We start from the raw sequence: 23,382 nt of genomic DNA on the forward strand, positions 1-23,382 counted from the left end.
CTCCCTCCCACAACCTTCTCTCTTGTGGGGGGCCTTCTTGTCTTGCGGGTGGGGTGGAGATGGGGCGAGCCTGGGCTGCCCCCAGCCCTGCTGGGGGTCCCTGGTGGGGGTATCCCTGCTGGGGAGGGAGGTGAGGGTGGGGGGCTGGTCTTTGGTGCGTTGGGCTGCCTCTTGCTGAGTCACGCTGGCCGTGGCCCAGAGGGTACAGAATAATTAACCGGAGGCTGTTCCCCAGATTAGAGCCTGATTTGTCTGAGCTGCAACCCTGGCAGCACTAATGCTGGGAAGCAGTTGGCAAGGAAAGGCCAGCAGGGCCTGTGGGGGGGTACTGGCCAGGAGCTCCCCCTGTCTGGGAGCGAGTGAGTAAAGAGGGAGGCCCTTGGGCTGCTCCAGTACCCTGCTTGCCAAGAGGGAGGCTGGCACCCTGGCAGCGCCCTCCTGTGCCCCCCTGTGCCAGGGAAAAGGTACTGCAGCATTAATTGCCATCAGTAGGTTTCAGAATGAACAGACATCTTTAGCTGCAGGTTCACCCCTCAGCCTGGCATGAGTGCTGGCCTGGATCTCTTGTCAGATGTGATGTCCTAAACCCTGCACCCACCTGCCCGAAACCCAGCTCCAGCGTGGCGGGACCCCCAGCCCCTGCCAGGGGCTGTGCGCTCCCTCCGGCACCATCAGCCCCTCGGGGGGCGGGGGGGGGCCAGGCGGGGCCAGGCAGGGCCAGAGCCCCCTTTCATGGGCAGGCCCGGGTCTGAGGGGTGCCGTGTGGCCGGAGGGTCCCTGTCCCTTGTCCCCCCCGGGGCTCGCACGGGGCCCCGAGGGCCGGGGGGGGGCCGGGGCCGGGGTCGCGGGGGCGGCGGCGCCCCGGGGCCGGGCGGGGCGGCGCTGTCCGCGGTGCTGGCACGGCGCTCTCCGCGGTTCCCGGCCTTCCTCTCCTCCTCCTCCTCCTCCTCCTCAGCCCCCTCCTCTTCCTTCGTCCATCCTCCTCTCCCCCGGCGCCCCCCCTCCTCTTCCTCCATCCCCCTCTTCCTCTTCCTTCAACCCCCCTCTTCCTCCATCCTCCCCGGCTGCCTTCATCCCCCTTCTCCTCTCTCTCCTCATCTCCCCTTCCTCCTCTTCCTCCCAGCCTCCCTCTCCCCCATCCTCCCCTTCCGTCCTCTTCCTCAGCCTTCGTCCCCCTCTGCCTCCTCTTCTCCAGCCTTCCTCCCGCCCTCTCCCTCCTCCCTCCCTCTCCCCATCCTCCTCCTCTTCCTCCCCACCTCCCTCCCCCCTCCCCCTCTCCCTCCTCTTCCTCCCCCAGCAGTGACGTCTCTGGACGTGCTGCTCCCCGGCCCGGCGCAGGCACCGCTCGGGGCTCCCGCACCGCGACCCGGCCCGGCCCGGCCCGGCCCGGCAGCTCCCTCCGGCGGGGCGCGGGCGCTGCCCGGGGCCGCCCATGCGGCCGGGGGGCGATGCGGGCGGCGCGGAGCCGGCGGTAGTGCCCGCACCGGGGCCCCCCCGGGAGCATGGGCTGCATCGGCTCCAAAACCACCATGGGTGGGTGAGCGGCAGCGGGCTGGGACGGGGACGGGGCGGGGGCGGGGCCCACGGGGGGTCTTAGGGTATGGGGGGCATAGGGGGCTTGGGGATGGGGGGGGGCGCTGGGGGTGCGGGGAGGCTGCTGAGGGGGCGCGGGGGTGACGCGATGGGGGTGTCAGGGGCTGGGGGATACGGGAAAGTGGGGGAGCTGAGGGTCTAGGGGACGGGGCGGCGGTGTATGGGGTGGTTTATGGGGGCCGGGGATATAGGGAGGTACGGAAGTGGGGAGGGGAGCACAGAGGATTGGGGTGCCTAAGGACTGGGGGGGGATACCGGGAGCTCGAGGGCTCTGGAGGACTCGGGTGCGTATAGGGGGATGGGGGCGATGGATAGACGGGGGGTTGGGGCCTGGGGATGCTGCTCTGGGGCAGCTGGGTGGCCCAGGGGTGCAGGGAGAGGGGGGTGAGGATGTCTAGGGATTGGGGGGATTGGAGGGCTGGAGTGCAGCTTTGGGGGAGCTGGTAGGTGGTGCGGGGGTGCAGGGGGCTGGAAAGGGGGTGTGGGACTGGGGTGCTGGTCAGAGGCCTGGGGGGGTATGGGGGTGCTATGGCGGGGGATAGAGGTGTTGGAGGGGCTATTGGAAGGGCTGTGGGGGATGGCAGAGGTGTGCTGACAGGTGTGGGGTGCCACAGGGTGCTGTGGGGGTGCCGCAGATGTCCCGGGGGTGCTGCAGGAGGGATGGGGGCGATGGGAGCTGCGGCTGTCATCCGAGGGTGTTCTGGGGGCTGGGGCCAGTGGGCGCCAGGATGGTGCTGGGGGTGTTGCAGACGCGCTGGGGGGGGCCCTGGAGGGGGCTGTTGCTAGGGGGGCAGGGGTGTTGATGCTGGGGCATCACCACGGCGTGCCCCTGCCCACAGCTGGAGGTGGGAGCAATGCTGTCGGCAGCTTCTCCAGGAGCCAGGGGCTACCCCCAAATAGGGGAGCACCATTCGCCCCCCCCATATCCCACCTCACGGCTGGTTTACGTCAGCCGGGCCCACCTCGGTGCAGGGCGAATGAGGGTCCTCGGGGACATCCTGCCCCAGCCCCTTGGGGCTGGCCTGGCCTCAGGGCCGCAGTGACAGGGGACCCTCCCTGGCCCCGGTGCTTGGCAGTCAGTGCCCAAGGGGGCAGGGACCCATCCGTTTGGGGTGCCGGTGCCAGGAGGGCGGGCTGTTGGAGTGGAGGACGCGTGCGGATGCTCTTATCCCCCCCACCTCTTTTTGCTCTTTTCCCTTCTGCCCCAGAGATGGGGAAGTGGGGAGGGGGGTGTTGGAGATGGTGGAGGAGTCCCAGCCCCCCACAGCATGGCCCAGCGCCTCCTCCCTCCATGCACCCAGCGCCTGGCCCAGTCCGTCCCCCCCAGCCTGGTCCAGCTGCCCCCACCCCTCCGAAAAAGCCGCCAAGCCGGGATGGGCGCCCGGTCCCTGGTGCCAGGCTGGGGCCGTGCGTTACCGCTGACACAGGCGGAAGAGTTGCCCGGGCGTGAGTCACCTGTGCTGCAGCCCCCGGCTGCTCCAGCGTGGCCCTGCGATGAGTTGTGTCTGGTCTCAGACCGGGCGAGAAGCCACTACCCTGGGGTGGGGGGCTGAGGAGGCTGCCAGAGGGACAGAGGTGCTGATGCCTCCCCGGCTCTTCCCACAGTGGCCGTGGACACAACGCTGTGCGTGGAGTGGAAGGAGGTGAAAGCGCTGTCGCCGCTGAGTGCTGCCCGCCCGCTGCCCCGCCTGGCACGCCAGGCCTCCTTCGACAGCCAGGACTTCCTCCAGGTACTGCCGAGCCCAGCCGTGCCCGGCCAGGGTGCCCATGTGCTGGTACCCCACAGCGGGGCACGCATCCTGGCCGTGGCCGTGGGCACGATGGGCTCTGCTGCCCTCCGCCCCGCTGCCCGCCTGTCTGTGCCAGCTCGCAGCCGGCTCCGGGGCTGCTCTGACGTCAGCCGCGAGCCGGGCTGTATCCTGGGAGAAATCAGTCCATGGTGCCTCGTTGCCATGGCAATGCAATTTGTTGCGCGCCTCCAAATCCCGCATCGCTTCCCCCTGTGGCCACGGGCTCGGGGCCTGGCATGGCCGGGACGGGCAACGGTGACACGTGGTGGGGTGCCCTGGCACAGCGGGTGCTGCCAGGGAGCGGTCACTGGGGAGCCCGGCCACGGTGGCCTTGCACACGTGCGTGTGTGTGCACGAGCTGGGGAGGACGCTCAGTGGCACCAACTAGCACAGGGCCTGCACACGCGCATGCGTGTGTGTGCGCACATGTGCAGGTGCATGTGTGTGTACAGCGAGTGCACGTGTGTGTGCAGTACATGCTCGCATGGAGTGCGCACAGTGAGCACACGTGTGAGTGCGGTGAGTTCATGTGTGTGCGGGGTGAGGGTGGCCCTGGCTGCAGTGAGTGGATGTGTGAGTGTGCGTGTGTGTGCAGCAAGTGCACGCGTGTGTTTACGGCCAGTGCGTGCGTATGAGTGTCTGTGTGTGTATACACTTGGTTACGTGAGCGGGCACGTGCAGGCGTGTGTGCACGGAGCGTGTCTGTGCGCGCACGTGCATGCATGCATGTAGAAGAGTGCAGGTGTGAGCGTGCACAGTGCGTGTGCAGGCAGTAGCAGCATACAGGTGTACTCACAGTGTGGGAGCGTGCACACAGGCAGGGGTGTGCCTGTACCCACCACCCCACGTGTAGCAGCTGTGACCACCCCTCTGCACACATGTGCACGTGTGCCCGTAACACATGCGTGTGTACAGACACCCCAGGCCCCGTGGGGTGGGCACTGAGTGGGACTGAGCCCCCTCCCGGGGCACGGGGCTCCCAGAGGGGGACTGGTGGCAGGCAGCGGGCAGGGGGTGGGCAGGGTGGCCGGGGGTCCTGACGCCCCTGCCCGCTCCCGCAGGTCAATGTTGAGGACACTGTCGAGATGCTGCCCAAGTCACGGCGCGCGCTGACCATCCAGGAGATCGCCGCCCTGGCCCGCTCCTCGCTGCACGGTAACTGCTCGCCTGGCCCGGGGCGCAGGGGTACCCGGGGCAGGGGCATCCGGGGAAGGAGGGGTCTCCTGTGGGCGAGGGGGCTGGGCCTCTTGGGGAGGGCATTGGGGTCACCCCTCTGGGGTTTGGGGGGCTCAAGGTGTCCCTGGTGGCACCCAAGAGGAGGGCATGGGGGTGCCGGGTCCCAAGGGCTGGAGGTGGGTGGTGCTTGGTCCCAGGGTCATGGACTCCATGGAGGAGACTCGGGGTGCCCAGGGCATGCTGACGCAGGGGTACATCCCGCAGGCATCTCGCAGGTGGTGAAGGAGCACGTCACGAAGCCAACGGCCATGGCGCAGGGCCGCGTCGCCCACCTCATCGAGTGGAAGGGCTGGTGCAAGCCGGTGGAGCCGCCCGCCGCCCTGGAGAGCGCGTTCAGCTCCTACTGCCACCTGAGCGAGGGCGAGCAGGAGGCACGCTTCGCTGCCGGTGGGCACCGCGCAGGGCACAGCCGGCGGGCACGCTCCCCCACCGCGGCCGAGGGCAGGGGTGGTGGGGCGGGTTGTCCCCATCCATCCATCTGTCCGTCCATCCATCCATCCATTGGTGCCACGGCACCGTGGGCACAGAGGTGCCGGGGCAGGGGGATTTTGGGGGCACCTCCTGGTGCGCGCGTGACCCACGCCTGTCCCGTGCCAGGCGTGGCGGAGCAGTTTGCCATTGCCGAGGCCAAACTGCGAGCCTGGTCCTCGGTGGATGGAGACGACTCCAACGACGAGTCCTACGACGAGGACTTCATGCCCTCCACAGAGAGCTCCCAGCCCGCCGGTAAGCGCAATGGGGAGCGGGCACTCGCCGGGCGGGCAAGGTGTCACGCTGCTGGTGTCAGCATCCTGCTGCCGGTGCCCCCCTGCCAGTGCCAAGGGTTGAAGGAGCGGGGTGCCCGATGCCCAGCCGCATTCCCCAGCCTGGCCACCCCCGTGTGGGGCAGTGCCCCTGCCTGGCACCAGGGCCAGTGGTGCCCGTGCCGGGGATGGGGAAGCCCTGCAATGCAGCACCCTCCCCAGTCCCAGGGTGTATTTTACTTGTCCTTTGGTGGTCACCAGTGCCATGCATGCAGCAATTTGTGGGCAAAGGGGGCATGGTGCCTGGCACGGGGCTGCTCCCATCCCACTGCTCCCATCCTGCGGGGCACAGGGCGGGGGGAAAGCTGGCAGCCTCCGGTGCCATCAGCCCTGGACTGACCCCGGGCATCCTGGTTCCCCGCAGATCTGCCCGTCACGGTGCCAGCCAGCGCGCTGCTGCGAGACCTGCTGCAGGGCCACCTGTGCCAGCTGGGCGTGCGTCACGGCTCCTACGAGCCCGAGAGTGACTCCTCGCACACCCTCTCCCCCGAGACCCTCTGCTCCAGCCTCTGCAGCCTGGAGATGGTGTCCCCCTCCGAACTCACTGCCAAACTGCTGGGCTCCCTGGGGGGCGAGGACCTGCTGCTGCCCAAGCTGCCCCCCCCGGCCAGCCAAAGTGCCTTGCGGGGCCTGGCACGGCTCCGGTGCCAGGACTCCCTCTACTCCGTGTCCTACACCGAAGCCTGCCTCTTGCCCGCCGAGGACGAGGTGGTGCTGAGCAAGGACTTCCCGCTCCACCGGAAAGTCTCCGACGTCGCCTCCTCTGGGGTGGCATCGCTGGAGGAGGAGGAGGAGGCCGAAGAGCCCTGATGCCCTCCCTGGGGTGCCCTGCCTCTCCTGGCGGGGGTCCAGCCCCCCCAGCCGCCGCCCCCTGGCCGGACCCCGTGCTGGGCGAGGGACAGGCCCTGCCGCCGCTCCCCCTCGCTAGCCGGGTGCAGGGGGGGGTTCGGGGGGCCACCACAGCCCCCCCCCGGCCAGTGTGCCCCCGCCGTGCCCCGGCCCCGCTTGGCCACATCATTGCCCTCCTGGATTTTTGCATGAGAGCGGGGAAGGGGCGCGGGTAAGGGCTTAGGGAGGTCGAGCCCCTGCCCCCATGCCCACACGTGCCCCCCAAAACTGACGGGACTGAATCTGTGGGGCTGTTTGTTCGCATGTTCCCCCCCAAAACCACCCCGGGGTCCCCTTTCGGGCACGGACCCCCTGCCCCTTGGCATGGCTAAATCTCTCTGAGTATTCTGTGGTGCCCCCGCCCCGTGCCCGGCACCCTCGGCTCGGGGTGGCGGGGGGAATTTGGGGAGCGGGGAGCTTTTCTTCTCTCTCCCCGGCCGGCTTTTATCGGACTGAGTTTTATACTGTGAACTGCTGCCTCGGGGTACAGGGCCAGTGGGGGGTGCCGGGGGGTGCCGGGGGGGGGCACGGATGTGCCGCGGTGCCGGGGCTTTCTATACTTTTGTACGCACGTGGGGCCGGCAGGGGGAGACGGTGGGGCCGGGTGGGGTCGGGTGGGCATGGGCCCCCAGACTGGGGCCTTTGGGCCACCAGTGACAGCACCCCCAAGCCAGCCCCACGGCGGGGGGCTCAGCCGGCCAGGGCCCCTCAAAGTCTGCCGTGGGGCAACGCGGGGTGGAGAGAGGGGGGGACCGATGTCCCTGTCCCCGAGTCACTCACCCCTAGCAGGGAACCAAGTGCCTACACGAAGGGCGACCAGCCCCCCCGTCCTGGCCGGGGGTGGCACCCCGGCTTGGGGGCTCCCCAGGGCTGTGCCGGGGGTCCGGGCACGCCATTTGGGGGAGGAATGCCAGTTTTTGCCAATGCTTGTGCCCCCCCTTCCCGCATGGCACGTGTTCTCGTGGGGCCGCTCACCCGCTGCATGCCGCTCCTCGCCCAGCCCGGCCACAGCCCCCCCTGGCCCCGCACCCCCCTGAGCACCACCCGCTACACCCCTGCTCCTGCACCCCCCCAGCACCCCCCATCAACCTCTGCCGGGCACAGCACCCGTTCCCCCTCCCCGCTGTGGGGTGCCTGTCATGGGGCTGGCTCCTCTCTCCCTGCATGGCCAAGCTGGGGGGGCGGGGGGGGAGGTGTGCAGGGACCAGCAGGCCTGACACCACGACGATGGGCTCCCTGCCACCCACCACCATCCCCTTTCTGGGGACAGCAGATGCTGCCCATGGCACTGGGATGTGCTGGGGGTACTGGGTGCCTGCAGATGGGTGGGGGGGGCTTTGCTCTGCGCACGCGCGCGCGCGCGTGTGTGTGTGTGTGCACACCTGGGTGTATGTGCATGTGCACGCGTGTGCGTACCCGCGGGAGCTGCCTGAGCCCCCCACCCCACTGCGGCGGTACCTGTTGGGTGCCCACACCCCGGCACCCCCCTCCTCCATCCCGCCAGGTCTCGAATAAAGTCCATCGTGCGAGCGCTGCGCCAGACGCCTCTTCTTGCGGGTGGGGGGCACCTCCTCCCCGGGGGGCCGGGGGGGGGGGGGCAGGCCGGAGGTGGCAGTGGCACGTCCGTCCCCCCCTCCGCGTCCCCACAGGGTGATGGCGAGGCCTCGGCCCTTATCTCGCATTCCTGGGGACGGGGTGCCTAATTATGGGCATCTGGCGGTGGCGGTGGTGGCAGGCGGCCGGCCCCCTCCCCGTGTCCAGGGCCTTGGGGGGCGCAGGCGGCAGGCGCCATGGCCTCGCTCGGCTCGGCCCCTGTGTACCGCGTCGAGCGCATCGGTGCCTACGGCCAGGGGCATGGCGAGCCCCTCTTCGAGGGCGACCGGCGGCATGGTCCCTTCGGGGCAAGGGCACATGAGCCCTTCGGGTATCCAGGTACGGGGGGTGGGGGGGGTGGGGGTCCCTGCTACCTCAGGGCGGGTCCCCCCCCAAGGGTTATCCCTGGGCACAGCATGGGACCCACCCAGCACAGACCGGGGGGGCCGGGGAGAGCCCTGACTGTCCCCCAAGCGCCCCACGGCTCTCTGGACTGTTCTCCAACCCTCTCCCCCTAGTTCCTTTGTGCCCCCCCCCCCCAAGTCCCCGGTGTCCCCAGTGTCCCTGCTGTCCCCAGGTTGTCCCCACCGTGTCCCCAGCTCCCCTTCCCCAGACACTTCTGAGCCTCCCGGTGCCCCCAGACCCCTCCATGTCCCCTCCCTCCCCTCCCAGACCTTTCTGGCTGTCCTTATGTCCTCGGCCCCCGACCCCTTGGTGTCCCCTGTTACCCTCCCCACTTCCCTGTACACCCCCAGAGGCCCCCAGTAACCCCAGCCCCCCAACCCACTCCCCCAGACTTTCCTGGCCATCCCCTGTGTCCCCAGCCTCCTGCACCATTCCCTTGCTGTCCCCAGGTCATCCAGCGGGTGCCCCCAGACCCCCACCCAGTGTCCCCAGCCCCTCCCACAACCCCCAGTGCCCCAGCCCCTGGGCACCGTGCCCCCTTGCCCCCGTGCCCGGCAGCCCCCCAATGCCCGCAGGGTCCCCCGGCGCCATGTGCCCCTGCAGCCTGGGCACCTGGGTGCGTGCCCAGGGTGACACCTACCAGGTGGTGGCCGACGTCAGCCAGTTCGAGCCCCCCGACATCGTAGTGACCACCTCCAACTGCCACGTCGCCATCCAGGCCGAGAAGGTGAGGGACCCCGGGGGACACCATCCCCCCCGCCCCGGGGCAACGGGGGTTGTGCCCCACGGCACCCCCTCCTGCAGGGGGGTAACTGGGAATGGCCCCTGCTAGCACTGGGGTAACTGGGAGCTGCCCCTGCTGGCACTGGGATAACTGGGAATGGCCACTGCTGGCACTGGGGTAACTGGGAATGGCCCCTGCCAGCAGCAGGGTAACTGGGAGCTGTTCTCACTGAGACTGGGGCAATTGGGAACTCCTGCCCCGGTGCATTCTTTGCTGGTGGGAGGCAATTGGGAACAGTCCCTGCTGGCACTGGGGTAACTGGAAACTACCCCACCCCCAGGACTGAGACAACTAGGAGCTGCTCTCTGCTGGCAAAGGGGTAACTGGGAATTGCCCCTGAGGCACTGGGTAACGGGGAACTGCCCTGCTGAGCTCTCTGCTGGAGCCGGGGCGACTGGGAGCTGCTCCCTCACTAACACTGGCGTAACCGGGACTGTGCCATGTGCTGCTGTGCCACGCCGTGCTGTGCCATGCTGCACCCCACCACGCCAGCGCTGCCTCCCCGCAGGTGGCTGAGGACGGCACCGTCTGCGACACCTTCACCCACAAGTGCCAGCTGCCCGAGGACACGGACCCGCTGTCGGTGAGCTGCGCCCTCACCGAGGCCGGCACGCTGGTCATCACCGCCCGGCGCCGTGCCGGCACCCGCCCCGGCGAGCCCCCGCAGCCACTGTACCGCAGCGAGGCCACGCTGTGACCTGGCACCGGGTAAAGAAAGGCTTCTTGCCGCGAGCGGTGCCAGCCCCGCTGCCGTGGGGAGGCTCGGCCGGTGCCCGCTGGCTGTACCCCCTCCCCGCCTCCGGCCCCTCGGCACTCTGGCTCCGTTTATAAAGTCCTTTTATTAAATTAATATAAAAATCTCTGTATTTACATAGGGGTGGGGCGCACAGTGGCGAGGTGACAGGACCCCCCTTCCCAGCCACGAGGCGCTGGGGAGGGGGGCAGCGCCTACCCGTGTTCCCTTGGGCACCCCCACCCGATGCCCCTCTGCCCCACGTGCCGCCCCGAGCAGGGACGCTGGGGTGCCCGTGGGCGGAGGGGTGAGGGCGGTGGCGATGCCGGGGGGCACCGGGGCTGGGGCCGGCAGAGGTAGCGCAGTGGGAGTTGCCAGGGAGGCGGGGGGGCACGGGCAGGCTGGGGGGCACCTGGGCAGCCCCGGCACAGGGCGGGAGCAGCGGCACCGGATTGAGGGTGCCCACCCCTACGCCGAGCCCAGCACAGGGCGGGCATCCCCCAGCACCCGCCGGGGGCCCCTGCGGCGCCTGGGGACACGGGGAGGGAACCCCATCTCACTGGCCCTTGGGGGTGTCATCATCGTCGTCGCCCCCGGGACCGGCCTCGCGGGGCATGGGGTGGTGCTGGTGGCGGTCCCAGAGCTGGTGCAGGGCGGTGGTGTCGGGCTCGCCGGCGCTGGCGGTGCTGTCGCGGAAGCTGGCGAGCGGCGGGCGCACCTTCACCCCCTTGGCCGTCAGCGAGCCCTCGATGGCCTTGCGCAGCTGCGGGCACCCCAAACCCATGGGCAGGCGGCTCTGGGTGCTCCCCCACCCCATGCCCCCCACCCCACCGCCCCCCCGCTCACCTCCTTGAGGGACACCATGCCCACCAGGCGCCCGATGCTGGTGACGTACGCGTGGTCCAGCCCCAGCAGCGAGAAGACGGTGTGGGTCTGCAGGAAGAGGGAGCTGAGTTGGGGGTCCGGGGGGGATCTGGGGGGGGGGTCCGGGGCGGGGGGTGCGGTCACACCTTGTGCAGCGAGGTGTGCTCCACCAGCTGGAAGGGCGCGGGGTCGATCTTGGCGCTGCTGAAGTCCACCAGCTGCTCCAGCTGCTGCTCCTCCCACTCCAGGATCTGGGGGACGACTCGCCATGGGGCAGGGCGGGGGGGCACAGCCCCCCAGGGTGCCAGCAAAGGCCCCCCACCCTCCCCGCCCCCAGCACTGTGGAGGCATTGCCCCCCCCCCCCGCCATGCCTTGGCACCCCGTTGGGATCTCCCGGGTCCCCGTGGGCAGGGAGGGTCCTGCCTGCTCCTGCCCACCCCTGCCCACCCCTCACCTCTGCCGGGGTCATCCTGTCACCCAGATCCATCTCCTCCTGCAAAAGAGGCGAGCGTGAGCGCCTGGCAGGGCAGCGGCAGCAGGCCTGCACGCCGCTGCAGGCAGGGCGCAGGCAAGGCAGGGCAGGCAGTGAGCCGGGTACGGGCAGGGCGCAGGCAAGGCAGGGCAGGCAGTGAGCCGGGTACGGGCAGGGCGCAGCGAGGCTGCGGGCAGCACGGCAGCAGGCGTCGGGTAGGGTGCGGGCAGCACGTGCAGGCAGGGTGTGGGCAGGGCGCAGGCCGGTTAACATGATTGGTTGAGAGGACATAGGTCAGGCCACGATTGGCCAAGGTGGGACAAGCCAGGCTTGTGATTGGTGGAGGGAAGGCAGGCTATGCCATGATTGGCTGAGCGAAGGGGGGCGTGGCTGGCTGAGAGGCTCCAGGTCACGCTATGATTCGCCAGGAAGGTTTGGTATTGGGAGGATGCACACCGTGATTGGCTGAGCAGAATCGGGACAGTCTGAGATTGGCTGCACAGACACAGGCCAAACATTATTGGCCAAGCAGAATTTTGCCAGGCCCCTGATTGGTTCAGAGAGTCCATGCTGGGCTCTGATTGGCTGAGAGGAGCCATGCCCAGCCTGCGATTGGCTGCAGCTTACCGTGATGGAAATGCGGACGTGTTTGGCCTTGCGGTAGGCCGTGCCCTGCGCCTGGCGCCGCGCGGGGAGAGACAGCGGCGTTAGGGCGTGGCGGGGCGGGGCCACGGGCAGGGACGGGATGGGATGGAATGGGATGGGATGGGACAGGCAGGGACGGATGGGACAGGCAGGGATGGGCAGGGATGGGATGGGATGGGACAGGCAGGGACGGATGGGACAGGCAGGGATGGGCAGGGATGGGCAGGGACGGGATGGGATGGGATGGGATGGGATGGGATGGGATAGGACAGGCAAGGATGGGCAGGGAAGGGATGGGATGGGACAGGCAGGGACAGGCAGGGAAGGGATGGGACAGGCAGGGACAGGATGGGACAGGCAGGGATGGGCAGGGACGGGCAGGGAAGGAAGAGGATGGGATAGGTAGGGACAGGCAGGGTTGGGCAGGAATGGAAAGGGCTGGGGCAGGATGGGCAGGAGTGGGAAGGGATGGACAGCGATGGGCAGGGACGGGCAGGACTGGGCAGGAGAGGGAAGGGATGGAAAGGGACGGGAGTGATGGGAAAGCATGGCGGTGGGTAGAAAGGGCCAGGCAGGGCCGGGCAGGGCCGGGCGCTCACCTCGGTGGGCTCTGCGGCAGTGTTGGCACAGAAGAGGCTCTTGAGGGCGATGCCAGCGTGGTCGGCGGCGCCGGCTGCGGGTGGGGAGGGGGCGTCAGTGTCAGCGGGGGAGTGCAGGCGGGGGCCGGGGGGGCCGGGCGCAGACTCACCGGGGGGGGTCTCGGCCAGGCTGCTGGGCACCCGCTTCAGCGCCGGCTTCAGGGGCTTGCGGGAGGCAGCGCGGGCAGGGGTGCTCGAGGAGGCCTCCGTGCTGATCTGTGGGGGGACGGGGTGCTGGGGGCGTGGCGGCGGGGGGCACCCTGATGGGCGTCCTCCGGGGCGGCTGCCCCCCTCACCTGAAAACCGATGCTGGCGTCGGAGAGCCGGTGCCTGTCCTCGGCCAGTGCCTTCTGCCGCAGGGCCTGGAGCCGGCGCTGGGGGCTGAGCTGGTGGCAGAGCAGGGCCCCCACCTGTGCCCGCTCGATGGAGCCCAGCAGGATCATGGACTCTGCCGGTGGCAGCGAGGGGTCGCGTTGGCTCCTGACACCCCCTTCGCCATCGCCCCCCCCCCATCCCGGCACACCCCATGGCTGGGGCGGGTGCCGGCACAGCCCCCTGCCCGCGTCTCACCGGCCGACTCCACCAGCGGCAGGCTCTTCATCTTGGTACTGTGCAGGATGTGCTGCAGGTCCCGGTACTTGCAGTTGAGGGTGACGTAGCGGATGTCCCGCACCATGATGTCCTCCACCCGCACGTTGTATTTCCTGCCCGGGGTGGGAAACAGGGGCCTCAGGTGATGACGCTCCCTCCCCTTACGCCTGGTGAGGGGCTTGGGGACAGGGCAGGGGGGACACACTCACTCGTGGTGGCCCCAGCCCAGCTCAGGGAGGTAGGGCAGCTTCTTGATGCGGATGATACTGTCGTAGAGAGAGGGCTGGAGGCTCTGAGCCACCGTGTTGGCCAGGATGACGGCGATCATGACGGGCAGGATGTGCGAGATCTGCCCCGTCAGCTCGAAGACAATGACGGCCGTGGACACCGTGTGGGTGACGGCGCCCGACAGCGCGGCCGCTCCTGTGCCCGTTCCCGGAGACACGGGGGCTGCTGTCAGGTGCTGCCTGCCGGGCTGGATCCCCAGCCCTGGGGCATCTGCCACACCCTGAGCCTTTGAGACCTCCCGGGGACATCCCCGAGGGTGGGATCACCCCCAGTCCCTGGGACACCACTTCAGCCCTGGGGAACCCACCGGCTCCTTTGGAGCATCTCCAAGCGATGCCCACCGTGGTGTCCCCATGCCGGCCCGGTGCTTACCCACCACGGCGTAGCCTCCCGGCACAATGCGGTAGGTGTTGCTGTCGGCGTGGATGCCATCGGGGAACCAGGCTGCCATGCTCTCCCCCACCAGGCGCCCGAAGGCTGCCCCTGCCCACAGAGAGGGGCTGGGAGCGGGCGCGGGGGCTCTCCCGGCACCCGACCCAGCCTCGCGCCCTCTCCTCTGCCCTTTCCCTGCTGGTTAAGGGGACACCTGGGGACACCCAGGAGTGCCCCAGCGTGGGCTGGCAGGCAGCTCCCTCCTCCTGCACGGGGTACGGGCTCTCACCGATAACGAAGACGGGCATGAAGGCTCCGCAGGGCACCGGGATGGTGGTGGCCAGGGCCGACATCCAGAACTGCACAGGGGATACAGGCACCGGTTAGTTGCTCTCCCCAGCCCAGCCCTGCCTCCTGCCCCAGCTGGCTGCCGCGGAGCAGCACGTGGCCACCGCGCTGTGCCACGGGGCAGCCCTGCTCCTCCCAGGGGACGCCAGGCCAGCACCTCCCCGGTGGCACCTGGGGACACCTGGCCAGGACCTCCCTGGGCGCACCTGGCAGCAGCCAGCCGGCACCTCCCTGGTGGCACCTGGCCAGCACCTCCTGCTGGCACCTTGGTGGCTCCCAGCTAAGATCTTTCTGATGGCATGTTGGTGGCACCCAGCCAAAACCTTGGTGGCCTCTGGGAGCAGCCACCCCAGTGCCTCCCAGTGCCACCTTGCTGGCAACCACCCAGCACCTCCCTGGTGGCATCCAGGAGCCCCTCCCCAGAGCCTCCTGATGGCACCCTGGGGCTGGCAGGGGCAGGAGGCACCCACCTTCATGAGGATGAAGACGATGAGGGTGACGAAGATGTTGGAGCGGGGATGGTGCCAGGCCTCCAGGATGCCCAAGTACTCGAACTCGTCGCTGAGCCCCTGCTTGGCCCACGTCTGGTTGTCGAACAGCGTCACCAGGGTGTCCTTCTGGGTGAGCTGGCGAGGGGCAGGGGTCAGCCGGGGCTGGCAGTGGCCCCGGGGTGGGGACTGGTGTGCCACCCCACAGCAGGTACCTGGCCGGCCATAAACTGTCCGAAGCCGGGTGGGAAGGTCAGCGTGGAGATGAGCAGCGTCACCAAGGCAGGGAAGAGCAGGCGCCTGGCAGGGGGGCATGGGGCGGGGGGTGACGCCGCTGCAGCCCCGGCTCCACCGCCCCGGCGCTGGGGACCGCCAGGCACCTACTTCTTCATGAGGAAGCGGTTGATGGTCTTCTGGCGGCGCATGAACTGCACGATCTTGCGGTTGAGGTAGACGAAGAGGGCACCCCCGAAGCCGCTGGCGATCCTGGGCAGAGGCGGGGGGGTGAGCACCCGTGTGTCCTGCTGCCGCCACCTCCATCACCACTGTCACCGCCACTGCTGCCCTGGGGCCATGGGACGGGCACCACGGCGGCCGCACTCACCCGATGACGGCGAAGGCGGGCAGCTCCTGCAGGTCGAAGGGGAAGTCGAGGCGGAAGCGGGTCTTGAACAGCGCTGTGATTGTCTCTGGGGGGGCGGCAGGGGTCAACGGGGCTGGGCGAGGGGACCCCCGTGCCCCCCACCCTACCGGAGGTACCTTCATCCTTGTTCCAGACGGCGAGGACACGGAAGATGAAGGCGCTGAAGGTGGCGGCAAAGAAGCCGCGCCAGTAGTTGCGGACGGCAAAGAAGGTGGAGGTGACCTCGATGCTGAAGAGGACGCCTGGCACCGGGGGGAAGCGCACAAGGGAGGCGGCGAAACCCAGGCAGGCCCCCGGTGCCTGGCATGCTTCCCACCCCGAGCCCATGCTCCTGCACGTCCCGCAGGAGTCCGGCCGGCCCCACAGACACACTATGGGGTGTTTCAAGGGCTTCCCTGGCAAAGCGCGTGGCCGGTCCCCGGCTGGCGGCAGTGGGCACGGCAGAGCAGGAATCAACGCGAGCAAGAGGGTAGCGCAGGGATGTGAGCAGAGACACGGCGGGTGGCGCTGGGGTGGGGGGGGCGCACACAGATGGACGGACAGACGGATGGGGCAGCGCAGCAGGCAGAGGGCAAGGAAAGAGTTAGACACGTCACCAACCTACGGGCAGGGCTCAGCGGGGCCGGAGCGGGGAGCTCCCTGGAGCGCAGGGCGGCAGGGGAGAGGACGAGAGCAGACGTTACACCTCCAGGAGGATGGTGCCCACTCCTCCCTTCCTCCTCCCTGCCAAGCGGCACTGCCCTCTCCCATGCCAGCCGTGCTGGGGTCCTGCTCGCCTCGCCGGGTGGACCCCGGTGCCCGAGCGGGATGTGTGTGGGGGTTTGGGGAGCCCGGGGTGACCCTACCTCCAATGGGGGCGGCGAAGCAGCAGCCGACACCGACGGCACAGGCAGCCGCCAGCATTTCGATGTTCCTCGCCTCATTCTGCGGGCGAGCCGGGGGTGAGCGAGCACTGCCCCCCCCCCCCGCCCCGCCCCGCCCCAGGCTCTGCCAGCCCTGCTGGGGGGCACAGGCGGAGCACCCCTGGGGCCAGCCCGTCCCACTCACCTCGTAGATGCCCCCGAAGAGGGAGAGAAAGCGGCTGAGCAGGGCTGCACACATGCTGGCGATGTGGACGAAGGGACCCTGCGGGGACAGCAGGGAGGCTGAGGATGGTGCCCCCCGCGACCCCCTGCCCGCCCTGCCCTGGGCACTGCCCTCACCTCCTTGCCCAGGGGCATGCCGCTGCCCAGGGCACACGTTAGCCCGATCACCTTGGCCACAAAGGTCTTGAGGGTGAGGTACTCCTTCAGCACAACGCCCCGCAGGATGGTCTTCATCTCGGGGATCCCCGAGCCTGGCACCGTGGGGACAGCCCTGACCCACGGCCGTGGGGGGGGACACTGGGAAGCCCCTGCCTCATAGTTCTGGGGGGATCCTGGATGCTCTGCCATCCCCCACTGCCATAGGAAGACCCCAGAGACACCTCTCCCCACAGTACAGTCTGCAGGAACAGCCCCATGGCCATGTAGGGACACCCCAACCCATAGTCCTGTAGGGATGCCAATGCCATAGTCCACAGGAGACCCTTTAAAGACCAGCCCATAGCCTTGGGAAGACCTTCAGGACCCTCAACCCCATAGCCCAGGAGGACATCTACCCCCTAGCTCCCATGAGATCCTCTGAAGACCAGCCCATAGTTCTTGGAAGACCCCCAGGACCCACAACCCCATAGCCCAGGAGGACATCCACCCCAGAGCCTCCAGGAGACCCTCTGAAGATCTGCCCATACCCCTGGGAAGACCCCAAGGAGCCCCAGCCCCATAGCCCAGGAGGACACCCATGCAGCTCCCACCCCACAGCCCCAGGGAGGGGACACCCCATTAGGACACGGGCAGCCCTCCCGGTGCCCTACCCACGGCCTGGGGGGCGAGGATCTGGGTGAAGCCGGCTGAGAAGGTGATGAGCACGGTGGGGTAGGTGACCCAGGCGAGGTACTGCAGCATCACGTTGGTGTCCAGGCCCCCGTACATCCACTTCTGGGCTGCGGGCACAGTCGGTGAGGCCGGTCATGGCCTGTGGCACAGCCACCCCCTGCCCCCTCCCGGGGAGCCCACCGGTGCCCGCTCACCTTGGAGGCAGGTGGCGATGGCGAAGTCCATGGCCCAGCTGACCAGCGCCATGACCAGCCCCAGGAGGATGAGGAAGATCCAGTCCTCGCCCACTTTGGAGATGAGGAACCGCTGGCACCGCAAGGCGCAGACTGCGGGCACAAGGGCAGGCTCAGGGCCGGGTGCCCTGGGGATGGGCACACTGGGGCGGCAGGGCCAGGCTGGCAGGGACACGAGCGCTCACAACTGGCGGCACTGACCCAGCACCGTCTGGTGCAGGAGCACCACCGTGCCCAGCCATCGCAGCCACGCTGCAAACACCGGCAGGCAGAACGGTGGGCTCTGGCTGCGCACAGCCGCACATGGTGCCTCCGGGCACGCACCTCCCACCAGCGCGGCCCCCGGGCACGGCCCCAGGCAGAGGGGCTGGGGGCCCCCGGTCCCTGCGGTGCGCACGGCTATTTTGGGCCATTGTGTCCCTGCTGCCCGGCGGGCAGGTGGCATTGTCCTCGGCGCCGGTGTCCCATGACAGCCGGAGAAACCCTACCCGCTGCTGCCGTGGCGGGGTGGGCAGCTGTGCCCGGACCATGTGCTGCTGTGAGGCCATGCCCACCGGTGTCCCCCCCCCCGTGTCTTCATCCCCGGTGGCCCTTACCGCAGCAGGGGGCACAGCGGCCCTGGGTGTACTCCACCAGCTTGGAGGTGCGGTGTGGCCGGGAGGTGCCCCCCTCCCCGTGCTCCTGCTGCAGCCGCAGCCGGGCTGCCTCGTCCTTGGCAAAGGTGCCCAGGTCCTGCGTGTAGCGCCCATACATCTGGGGGAGAAGGAGCGGGCAGGGGTGTCAGCGGGAGCTGGTACCCCGGCGCCCGAGCCCAGGTGGGGAAACTGAGGCAGGGGAGCGGCGGGCACGCTGGCATGGCCTCCCTGCACTGAGGGCGAGGGACAGGTGGCTGTGGCACCCCCAGGGGAAGGGGTAGCGGTGCGTCCGGGGACCCGCAGCCACCTGCTGGGGCGTGGGAAGGGGCCGGGGAGATAAGGCACGCGGGGATCGATGGTGATCGCTTTGCCCACACGCCCAGCGCAGGCAGCTGGCACCGCTGGTACCAGTCCCCAGCCCTGCCCAGGTGCCCCGGGCACGGGGCTGGGCTGGCGGAGGGTGGGGAAGGGCCTCTGGCGATAGGAGCATGGCCAGCCTGGCCGGGAGACTCTCTGAGGGCTGGTATTGGGGTTGTGCTGGCGCTCTGCGGGCATATCCCCTTGGCATCACTAAAAGCAGAGGTGGGTTGCCCCCCGGGAGGCAGGCTCGGCAGACCACATGTGACACGAGCTGGCTGGTCTCAGCTGGCGGCAGGGAGGCAGGAGGGCAGTGAGGGGGCAGGGCATACCCCCCGTCCCGGGGGAGAAAGGGGCACAACATCAGGCATGGGTCGGTCCCTGGGCCGTGAGGAGGGGATCTGGGGAGCAAGGGGGAGCAAGGGGCTCCATGCCCATGTGGGAGACACCCCCTCCTCCTCGGGTGCCTCCTGCCTGGCCACGGCACGTGGCCTAGCCCTGGTGGGGGGGTGGCCCTGGCAGTGCCCCCCGTGCTGGCCAGGAGCTCTTTGTGCCCGTTCTCCCTGCTGAGCCGGGGGCATTTGTCCCGTGCTGGCGGGCACTGCCAAGGACTTGGTTGCTTGGTTTCCGCCTCGCTCCCCCCTGCATGACCTGAATGCCAAGTGCCAGAGGTTGGCCCGGCACAAAGGGAGGCTTCAGGGCCACGGGGGCCCCTGCCAGGCTCCCACGTCGGGGCGACGTGAGCCCCATGCCGATGGTGTGCCCACCCGCCGTGCTGTGCCGGCACAGCGCGTGCCTGCCCAGCCGGGTTGCAGCCCCCCTGCCCACCGGCACGGCCCGTGCCGGTGCCTGGCGGAGGGGCAATGCCACGGGTGGGCACTGTGCTTGGCACGTGGGCAGCCCAGCCCCGGCTGCCGGCAGCGGTGCCCGTCCCGGACGCCTGGGTCCCGTTCACACCCCACTGGCCTGCTGGCACGTGCCAGCTCCCTGTGGGGACAGCGTGAAGGTGCGTTTCTCACGGGGTATCGCTCCTGCCCAGGTCCCTTTGGCAGGGATCAGAAAGCAGCCAGAGTGGCGCCGGGTGGATTCTCTGCTGTCTAATACCCGGGTTGTGCTCGGCAGTGGGAGGGAGGGTGGGGAGGCAAGCGGGGAGGGAGGGGGCACATTCATTTCCATTGCTGACCTCCTCCTGTCATGGATTTCCCCCCAAACTCCTGCTCAGCACGAGCTCAGTGGCTCCTCGCCCTATGGAAGTGTGCCGGGGAGAAGGCGCGAGCTGGACGGAGATGCCAGCACGGCCACTTTGGGGGCCGGATTCAGCAATGACTGCCAGAGGAGGACCCCGGCCCTGCACGGGGCCCGGCGTTCAAAGGCTCCCTTCGGGCGAAGCTTGTTTCCTCTGGAAGATGAAACGGGCCGGCGCCCCGAGGAGTGCTGTCCCCCTGCCAAGTGCCTGCCTCCTCCAGCCCCGCTGCTGCCTCATGGCCAGCCCCGGTCAGGACCGGGGCACCCCCCAGGCTGAGTGCCCCCCGAACCGGCTCCGTACCCACCTCCTGGGGCCATGCCAGAGGCTGGCACACTGCCCCCGGGTATTGGGGCACCCGGAGGGATGCCAAGTCCCAGGGGGTCCAGCCTGGTTGGGAGGGGGGGGTTTTGCTCCCCCTCTGCCCCCTGTTTGCAACCAACCCCTTGCAACAACGAGGATGCAAGCAAAGGTGCTGTGCCACCCCGCTGATCCCTGCCACCCCATGTCACCCCGGTGCCCCTGTGGCCCTGCTGCCCCATGCCATGGCCCCGCAGACAGGGCATGGGACCCCGGGGGTGCCCCGTGCCAGGCAGCCCCAGCCTCCGTGCCCGCATCCCTGGCATGGCCGCAGGGCTGTGGTGAAGGCCAGTGGTGGGCTCTCTCCTTCCTCCTCCTCCTCCCGCTTGGTTTATTTTTCCACAAAGGCCTTTTGAAACACAAACAGCCCCGGGACTCCGGCCTCCGCCATGAAGCAGCTGAACAATCACAGTGCCGGGCGGGCAGGGAGCGGGCACGGGGGGGGGACCTGGCGGGGGGCACCCGCGGACACGGGTGCAGGCCAAGGCCGCTATGTCGGTCCCGGGTTCCTGCGCTGCGGGCACTGGCCGTGCCACAGCCCCCGGGCCATGCCAGCCCACGGTGCCCACTGCGCCTGGGCGATGCTGCGCCTGGGGCGGGCGCTGGCATCTGGTGCTGCCATGTCCCCGTGCCACCCTGTCCCATAGCACCGAGCTTGCCTGGCAGCGGTGCCCACCTCCGCACAGCTGATGCCAGCCAACCTTCCCCCCAAAACCGTGATCCTGGGGGTGATATTTAAAGGGGGAGGGGGGTGGGGGGGGGACTGGCAGGGGGCAGGCGGAGGCTGGGGGGGGTCTGTGTCACGCTGCCCGTCTTAGCCGGGCTCTAATCGCCCTGAGCGGCTCCACAGTGAACAAGGGCAGTTTGTCAAGCTTAATCCCCCTGCCCCGGGGGCCCTTTGCTCCCCGCCACGGCAGCCTGGCATGTGGGGGGCACCGGGGCTGGCATGCACCCCGGCACCCTTGGCACGGCCAGGGGTTCTCAGGGGCACCTGCCCAGCATGGGGTCTCCAGGGAGGGATGCCATGGCCTGGGATGACCTTTAGGGCTGGGGCTGTGCCAGCCCCCCGTGGCACCATGGCCATGGCACCCCAGGGCTGGTGAAATCTGGGGGGGTAAGGACATGGGATGGGGACGGGGCTCTTTGGGCACAGCTGGGCACAGCCCTGTAGCCCGGCTGTGATGCCCCAGCTGTGGGCATGGGCAGCAAGAGCTGTCCCCAGGGCTGTCCCCAGGGCGGTCCAGCTTGGACCAGCCTGTGCCAGGCTCCAGCTGGATCCTGACCCTCCTGGCAGGTGCCGGCAGGAGCTGGTGGTGGCTCAGATGCACTGGGGAAGGCTGGGCACCCCTCCTGCCCGGCATGTGCCCAGGCAGCTCCCGAAAGCCAGGCGTGAGGCTGTGGGACAGGAGCCTGCACCGAGCCTCACCCACGAGCCCCAGGCTGTTTCATGAGCCTCGCTGCAGGCCAGAGGCCATGGGGATGGGCTCCCTGGGGTGTCCAGGGCAGGGGTGCTACCCCGCCCGGAGGAAAGGAGAGCAAAGTCTGCTGGCATCGTGCAAGGCTGGCCCAGCGTGCCTCTCCCCTCCCGCGCTGCCTGCAGGCTCCTCCGCCCTGCAGTGCCCGGCCGGGCTGGCCTCTCTGCCCACTCACTGTGGACACAGCACTGAGGGGGGGCAGTCCAGTGCAGAGCGGGGGGGAAAGAGGCACTCCCATAGCTGGCATCGGACGGTGCCGCACACCCCTGCTTGTGCCCCCAGCTGCTCACCAGCTCGGCCCTGCCGGGGAGGCACCACAGGGCTGATAAGATCCTGGAAACGCCCAGCACAGCTGGGGCTCCCATGGCCGGCCGGTGTGCCGCGGCCACCCAACAGCGATGGGGAAGGGGCGGCTTGGGGTGGGCACTGAGGGGGACCCCCAGACAAATGCTTTGGGTGCTTGGAAAGACAACGCGGAGGGTGCCCGGCGCAGCAGTGCCCTGATGCTGCCCTGTGCCCATGTGCCAGCTGGGCAAGCCTCAGCGGGGCCGGTCCCGCTCGCAGCAACCGGCTCAGGCTCTCGGCAAACTCGGGCAGCCGTGGGCATGGGTCCCCTGCAGCGGCTCAGCCCCCGCTTCCCTGCCCACCTCCCCGGCCCTGCCTGTCTGAATGCTTTTGCTAGGGCAAAGTACCAGTTTGCTGACCCGCCCCAGGCACCGTCCCGGGCTGAGGCCAGGGAAAAGCACCTTTGCCCAGGATGTCCAAGGGCCATGGGCAGCGGAGGGGCTGAGGGCACGGCGGGGAGGGAGGACACCCCCGGGGCAGCCAGGCACCCGGGTGCCAGCAGAGAGGGCTCAGAGGGGAAGGAGTCATAAACGTGGGGCTAAGGTTGCAGGCGGGGGAGATATACGCTATCTTGGGGGCAGAGGGCTGGGGACGCGCGGTGCAGGGGGTGAAGGGTGCCCGGGCGGTGCCTCTGGGAGCATCACCCCCTCAGCGATGAGGGGGTTTGGGGGGGGGTTGAGGTGTGTGCAAAAGTCCTGCCCTGGGCGGGGGGGCTCAGTTGGGGTCCTCCACCGCCGGGGGGGCTGCGGAGTGACACCCCTGCCCCGGTGCCCTGCCCAGCCACAGCCCGGAGACGGCCCCCAAACCGGGCATCGCGGAGCTCATTGGCACTGCCCCCCCGAGCGGGGCAGCACCCCCAAACCGCCCATCTCCCCCAGGCGTGCCGCCGCGCCCCGCCGCGCCCAGTGCCCCTCCGGTGCCCCCCCGGTGCCCCCGGTGCCGGTGCCGGTGCCGGTGCCGCACTCACCAGGGTCTGCTCATACTGCAGCGCCCGCTGCGCCTCGCTCCCGGAGGCCATGGTGCCACCGCTGCCGCCGCTCCTGGCCGTGCCGGTGCCGGTGCCGGTGCCCGCGGCGGCGGCGGCGGCGGCTCCTCCCGGGCCGTGCGGGGCGGGCCCGGGGCACTGCCCGGAGGAGGGACCGGCCGCGCTCCGCCTCCGCCGGCAGCGCCCGGCACCGGCAGCCAGCGCCGAGCACCCAGCGCCGGGCAGCGGGTACGCGGCCGGGGGGCTCTGCCCTGCAGCGGGGTCCCTTCCACCCGTGGTCTTTGCCCACAGGTGTCCCAGCTGAGGATGGCACCCGTGGGCAGCCGGTGGGTGCCGGCGGGGGGTAAAGGCTGGCGTGGGGCGACCGCGGGTACAGCTCCCTGTGCGACACGTTGCTCCCTCTTCCCACGGGCACGAGGGGCTGGCGTGGGGCTGGCACTGCCAGCGGTCCCTGCTTCCCCGTGGTTTCTCTCGGGTGGGATGTGGGCAGCAGGGCAGGGGCAGGGAGGACCGTGCTGGGGGCACTGCGGGCAGCCAGCCCCCAGGCTCATGGCCATGCCTGGCTGGGGGTCAGGTTTAGGGGGCAGAGTGCCTGAGGTGGTGGCATTGAGGGCACAGGGGGACCTGTGGATGCCCATGGGTGGCAGGGTACCTCGGC

The 23,382-nt window shown here is 69.4% G+C and overlaps 3 protein-coding genes across 3 annotated transcripts; 2 read left to right on the forward strand and 1 right to left on the reverse strand.

The window, feature by feature from the left end:
• The first annotated feature begins 1,055 nt into the window (after positions 1 to 1,055).
• FAM131A (family with sequence similarity 131 member A) lies at positions 1,056 to 6,874 on the forward strand. Its single transcript, XM_072867409.1, is given in 7 exon segments — positions 1,056 to 1,488; positions 1,490 to 1,533; positions 3,199 to 3,323; positions 4,445 to 4,538; positions 4,824 to 5,006; positions 5,217 to 5,345; positions 5,787 to 6,874. Coding segments are annotated over 7 exon segments (1,077 nt in total). The 5' UTR covers positions 1,056 to 1,432; the 3' UTR covers positions 6,233 to 6,874.
• A 1,226-nt stretch (positions 6,875 to 8,100) lies between these two features.
• On the forward strand, positions 8,101 to 9,789 carry LOC140654790 (heat shock protein beta-7-like). Its single transcript, XM_072868500.1, has 3 exons — positions 8,101 to 8,242; positions 8,884 to 9,035; positions 9,601 to 9,789. Exons 1-3 carry the CDS (start codon positions 8,101 to 8,103, stop codon positions 9,787 to 9,789), a joined length of 483 nt encoding a protein of 160 aa, XP_072724601.1.
• Positions 9,790 to 10,066: 277 nt separating this feature from the next.
• Positions 10,067 to 22,804, reverse strand: CLCN2 (chloride voltage-gated channel 2). Its single transcript, XM_072867161.1, has 24 exons — positions 22,707 to 22,804; positions 17,921 to 18,077; positions 17,286 to 17,417; positions 17,070 to 17,198; positions 16,378 to 16,511; positions 16,223 to 16,300; positions 16,021 to 16,099; positions 15,292 to 15,417; positions 15,137 to 15,221; positions 14,917 to 15,018; positions 14,748 to 14,832; positions 14,515 to 14,670; positions 13,986 to 14,055; positions 13,697 to 13,807; positions 13,246 to 13,459; positions 13,016 to 13,149; positions 12,742 to 12,893; positions 12,556 to 12,661; positions 12,407 to 12,480; positions 11,790 to 11,840; positions 11,145 to 11,183; positions 10,836 to 10,940; positions 10,672 to 10,758; positions 10,067 to 10,588 (listed from the first exon to the last, which is right to left on the reverse strand). The coding sequence occupies exons 1-24, from the start codon at positions 22,755 to 22,757 to the stop codon at positions 10,382 to 10,384; spliced, it is 2,664 nt and encodes an 887-aa protein (XP_072723262.1). The 5' UTR covers positions 22,758 to 22,804; the 3' UTR covers positions 10,067 to 10,381.
• Between the last annotated feature and the right edge of the window lie 578 nt (positions 22,805 to 23,382).

The sequence above is a fragment of the Ciconia boyciana genome, chromosome 7, assembly GCF_034638445.1.
Source record: "Ciconia boyciana chromosome 7, ASM3463844v1, whole genome shotgun sequence".
Classification (NCBI taxonomy): Eukaryota; Metazoa; Chordata; class Aves; order Ciconiiformes; family Ciconiidae; genus Ciconia; species Ciconia boyciana.